Source organism: Juglans regia, chromosome 6 (assembly GCF_001411555.2).
Source record: "Juglans regia cultivar Chandler chromosome 6, Walnut 2.0, whole genome shotgun sequence".
NCBI classification, from domain to species: Eukaryota; Viridiplantae; Streptophyta; class Magnoliopsida; order Fagales; family Juglandaceae; genus Juglans; species Juglans regia.
Window position 1 is genome coordinate 12,583,917 of NC_049906.1, and position 6,000 is coordinate 12,589,916.

A 6,000-nucleotide genomic window follows, 5' to 3' on the forward strand; every position below is an offset into this window, starting at 1 on the left:
GTAGCATCATGTGGTGTGAAACCGTTAAGCATGGGGTTTGTGCTCTGTTATGAGTATTAGAAAGTGTTTTGGTTTGATTTATAGAGGATGGAGCAGGCTTGCGGTTTTGCGATGAGGGATAGAGGATGGCTTACTCATTCGTGGGTTGGCAACGGTGATGGTGGTCGTTGGTGGAGGTGTTGCAGCTTGGGGTGTGTAACAGTTTCGAGTGGCCAGCTGGATGCGCATGGTGTCTGGTGTTTCGTGTAGTGGCTGTTGGTAGCAACAAGCATTGGGCAGCTTCCATTGTGTAGGAGTAGTGGCTTCGCCATTGGCTGTGGTTGCTGGTTAATGAGTGTGGATAACCCACGGTGGCCGTGGAGTTAGCTTCTCGGTCGTGTGGGCGGAAAGGGGCTGTGCTCTATTTCGGTGTAGGGAAAATAGAGGTTGAGTGTGAAGTGGGGAAGGGAAAAATAAAATTAAAAATCAGTGTAAAGGGGAAACGAAGGCATTGGGAAGTAGTTGTGGAGATTTGAAACCGAAAAAAAATGTGGGGAGAAGAAAAAGGAATAGGGGGATCGACGTGCATGGCAACGGTTACTAAGCTTTTTTCCTACATGCATGCAATGATTACTGAGCTTTTCCAATGTGCATGGTGGTTGATTGGAAGAAATGACTTCGAGGAGGAGAAGGGCGCATGGCTTTGGGTCCATTTCGAAAAAAGTTGGACCTACATCTTGATGGTAAATGAACTTAAAATAAATAAAATAAAATAACACTAAAAAAATTTGAATGCGAATTTCGTGCTGGCCGGGTGTTACACCATGAGGCTTGGTTTTAATGCATAGACGTTTCATTAAGTGAAATTTCAAAGAACTCAAATGAGTAGTGCTACATGTACACATAATTTTATGCACAATATTATATGAGCTAAGTGGCATATCTATTTTATCAGTATTTTCTTTTTTAATTTGAATTTCAAATTTAGGATTTTAAAATTCTCACCATTTTTAATAGCTGATACATCAACACATAAGGTTATGTAAGTTCAATTGTAAATATAGATTGCATTTTTCAACTTAACTTGTATTAGGTTGTGAAAGTCAGCAAAGATTGTTTTTACTGGCTTTTTGAAAAATTTGTATTGATTCGTGTTATTTTCCACAAAAATTATAAGATAAAAAGTTTTATTGAACGATGATCAATGTCCATCACGAAGCCACCCCCATTGTTGGCAGTAGGATCAGGGCCGCCTCGTGGTGTCACCACCACATGGTGACTATTAAGTTATTTTTAATAAAAATATTTCATACACCCTCCATAAAATATAATAATAAAATTTTACGTGGTACTTCCAATAAGTCTTCCAATAAGTCCCACCACTTTTATAGGATTTTTAAAAGAGTTATCTCCAAAAGTTTTCACAACTATTTAGAAATATCCATTTATTTTCAACACATAACATCCAACTCATAAAGCATTAACAAACGGTTTTTGAAGAAATAAAAAACAAACATTTCCAAATTGTGTCATGAACATACGTTGTAGCATGCGCACAAAGAGGCTACAACCTTTAGGCAATTATCCTCCAGAACGGGAGTTGTGCTCCTCCATGTTGAGGCTGCAAGTTTCAAGCACTAATCCTCCTAAACAAGAGTTGTGCACCATGTTGAGGTTGTAGGGTCATCAAGATCATCGGCGCATGAACATAAGTTGGTGACATGGAAAAAGAATATTGTCGGACGATCATAGCCAGTGCCACTTTTGTCTCAACTAGGGCTAGATTCTGACCTGCACAGATTTTGGGTCCTAACCCAAATGGAAAATACGGGACTAAATGCTTTCGAGACTCTGAAAAATTCAATGGATTGAATTTATGTGCATCTTTTCCCCATATTTCAGTATCATGATGGACATCTATCACGAGCAAAGTGAGTTCTGTTCCTGTTGGAATGTCGAGTTTCCCTAGCTTAACTCGTTTGGTTGTTTGTCGACACACGATTGGAGCCACAGGGTAGAGGCGAAGTGCTTCATTCAGTATCATGCTCACCTGTTGAGAAAACAACAAGACATTTACACTATTTCATGGTTGAGCTTAGTTTGCCATCCATTTTATGCTAAATTATTCAAGTGATTAACATATGCATAATCATGAAACAAGTAATAATGTATAATGTCAAGCTTACAACTACTAGTTCTCGGTCATTGTTAGCAGTAGCTTAGTCATATTTTGGTGCATGGGTGGTTAGTGCATAATCATGAATAAATAAGAATCTAGGAAAATTATCGTATACTAAGATTCTCTGTAATTATCCATTCAAACATTTCCTTTGATTTAAATAGAAATCAGCACAGTATGTGAATCCCAATATATATATATATATATATATATAGTTAATGTTGTAGTGTGGAGTCTTGAACTCAGTATAATTAAATAGTACTATATGGTTGACACATCGTGTCATTCTATCTTTTAATTACAGAAAATCTTTTAGACGAATTTATTGGGTCCCATGATCGAATTACAATGTCTCTGCTTGCATGTAATTGATACTAAGCAATAACTATGTTCTATCCAATGCAAGAGCTAGAAATAACTTATCTATAGGCAGCTGAAGTTAAATTTTGATAATAGTTTATGCGTATATATATATATATATATATAAACTTGTAAGGGGATTTTCCCACCTCACAAGTCCGCTGGGCCTTAGCCTGATACCCGGCCCTAGGGTCCAAGCTCACCCATGAAGTAAGGCACCTACAAGGAAAAGTAAACAGGTGGCTAATGGGACGGACGAACGTGACATATCCCGGCCACACTCCGATCATGGGGACTTGTATGGGGAAGAACGGAAAAGACGGAGAACCCTTGATCCTCTAACATTGGAACATCGACGGTCCACTGAAGACTTGGCAAATTAGGGAACCACACCGCATTAATGACTTCACTACCCGAGCTACACTCCTCATTAATGACGCTGTTGTAGAGTCACTCTGCATTAAAGGACTCTGATAAAAGGAACAATACAATAGACACGGACTCCATAGGGACAGACACGATCTGTCCCCATCCCAGACTCCCGGTATAAATAGCAACTCCCAGGTATGAGAGACTCTCTCTGATTCTTAGACTCTCTTACTTATTTACAAACTTTCAAGAGATTTTACTGACTTTGGCATCAGAGACTCCTCGGCTTCAAGGCCATCCTTTCTCAGTTGCCTTCTTTTCTATTTTTGCAAGCCCAGTTCTGAAGACCTGGGTTGCTGGAACTTGACCCAAAGGCGTACGAAACACGACGTTAACAAAACTATTATCTAATTTATATATATAGAGTATATATATATATATATATATATATATCCTTTATGCATAATAATGTAAAATGAATCAATTCTAATTGAAGATGCAAAATAGTGTTATCGATATGTTCATCAACTTTAAAATGCTTAACAATGAAATGAAAGCTTGTCGATGCTACAACAATGGGCAAGAAATTAAGTGAGGAATATTTGAACTCACTATCTTAAGGCCATTTAAATTCTCAGCTGTGGGATGTAGATTATCTCTGAAAACCTTGAAGACTTCTTCCCGTGCCTTACTTTGCCATTCTTGATGAGATGCTAGAAGGACGAGTGCCCAAGTCAAAAGATTAGCACTTGTTTCCTTTCCTGCAAAGTAGAAATTCTTACAATCATCTATGATTTCTGTCACCTCTAATTTCTCTTCTGTACCATCGTGATTCTTGTGAGAAGATAGCAAGAGACCAAGTAAAGTTTCTGAACTTTCTCCCCCCTTTCTCTTATTGTTCTCTATCAGCGTCTGGATGGATTCTCGTGATTCTTTCTCAAGCCTCCACCCCTCTCTATTATTCTTAGTGGGCAAAAACCTACAAATGTGCGTATGTATATAAATCATTAATTCACAAGTATTGATGTTTTTCATTGTGACTTTCATCATCCTTATAAGTCCTACGGCCAACTGATATATCAAATTTTAAGTAGTTTTATATTTAAATTGTAGACTTATTAGGCCACTTAAAATATGTGGTATCAATTAGTGTGATCGGAGATAACAAGATCCAGGATAAAGAACCTTAGGCCTGGTTTGGTTACACAAAAAATCAAACTATCTCATCTGATCTCATCTCATCATGATTACAATTTTTTTAAACTCTCACACAAAATATAATAAACAATTCAACTTTATCCAATTCTAAAACAAAAATAATTTTATAAAATTTTATTATAACAATATTTTATTCAATTTTTAACAAAATATCTCATCGTATCTAAACTGTGTAACCAAACGATGCCTTATTGTTATTTGTTCATTGAAGGCAAATAGTCCATATAATATAGAACAAACTCATTTGTCAAAATCACTAGACTTTCATGAATAGTACGGTACTCCAGGAGTACATGGAGAGACCATGCATCATTCTCATCGAATAGGGAATAAATAGCAAGTCAAATAAAAGCTAGAGGACTTGGGTACAAGTACTCCGGTTCTAATTAAATCACATTTTTTGAAAAGTTCAGAATAGTAAGGTAAGCCAATGATGAGAATCTTGAACATGTACTACTTGATCACCTGAAACCAGGAAGGTAGACGCTTCTATAATCTGGGGAGACAATGCGTAGTTGCTGCTCTTGTAACATGAAGATCCTCTTCCCCTCCTCAAAGCTACTTCCAAATGCAGTTCTAGATATTATGTCTGCTGAAAGGTTATGAAATTCTCTGTGCACTTCCATCTCGAATTCGTCTCTTCCTCCTCTCTCTTCCTCCCACTTTTGGAGCATCTGTCTAGTACTAGCCACAATCCCTGGCACCCAACCCTGCCATTAAATGAATATACAAAGCATAAATGATTATTATAATATTTAATGAATTATAGTTTACTAAAAAAGATCAAAACGATCGAATACGAAGTATACTAGTATTGGTATTGAAAACTTACCTTAACTTTCTCCATCTTAAAAGCTTGGTTTGCGATTCTTCTGTGAAGACTCCATCTCTCACCCTTCAATGCAAATATTCCTTGTCCAAAGAACATCTTAATCCGAGGGCTAGGGTCAATACTCTCAAATGATCCACTGGTGTTCATGAGGACCTCCCTTATCATGTCAGGATCGGTGATAGCCAGCCTGGGCTTAGACCCGTACCAATCCAGAAACGTCCTCCCATACACAGCCGACCACTCGGAATGGTATGGACTTAGCCGGTGAAGGATGTCGTGGTCGTCCCAAGACATGGCCTTCAACTGAGCTTCGGCATACATCCGGCGAATCTCCGATGTGTTTCCGACAACAGGGCGGTAGGGAGGACCTCGTATGCCTTGCCTGCGGAAATGGTCTTGGATTCTCCACGGCAACCATAAAACTGAGTGCAGGAGTTTCAAGAGGAGGGAGAAGATCGTCATCACGATCAGGAGCAGAAGCAGGTTCATTTTTTTGGAAGCTTGATGAGAGAGAGAGAGGGGGACGAGTGTTTTGCTTGATCAAGAATGGTAGTGCTGAAACAGATCGTGATTATAAGATTAAACTATTAAACAGCCGATCGTACTGACTAGTAATAATGCAGGCTGGAGTATAGTGAAAGAAAGTCACACAAAACCATTGAATACGACCATCCAACAAAGAAAAATTATCCAATAATGGACAAGAAAGACAAGAAAGACATAAAGTCAAACGTGATTGAGTGATATTCAAAAAGTGATAAGAGTGATATTCAAAAAGGTAAAACGTGAAAGCAGGTTGGACTCGACTACTCCAAAAAATTATAGAGAATTCTACGAACGAAAATGCCAGAGCTCCCGTTGGGGCTTCCGCTGGACCTCTAATGTATTTTATTATATTTTATTATGTATATTTTTTTAATTTTTTTATATAAAGTTTTTAAATATTTCTAAAAAATAAAAAAAATCATAATATTACTAAATAATATTTTCTTAATCACGAAATAAAATAAAAAATATTTTTTTATGATTTTTTTATTTTATTTTGTGATTAAGGAAATATTTT

The 6,000-nt window shown here is 37.4% G+C and overlaps 1 protein-coding gene across 1 annotated transcript; it reads right to left on the reverse strand.

Moving 5' to 3' along the window:
• Window positions 1-1,482: 1,482 nt before the first annotated feature.
• Window positions 1,483-5,538, reverse strand: LOC108995558 (cytochrome P450 734A1-like). The gene is made up of 4 exons (XM_018971141.2): window positions 4,938-5,538; window positions 4,571-4,815; window positions 3,500-3,866; window positions 1,483-2,029 (listed from the first exon to the last, which is right to left on the reverse strand). The coding sequence occupies exons 1-4, from the start codon at window positions 5,424-5,426 to the stop codon at window positions 1,610-1,612; spliced, it is 1,521 nt and encodes a 506-aa protein (XP_018826686.1). The 5' UTR covers window positions 5,427-5,538; the 3' UTR covers window positions 1,483-1,609.
• Window positions 5,539-6,000: the final 462 nt, after the last annotated feature.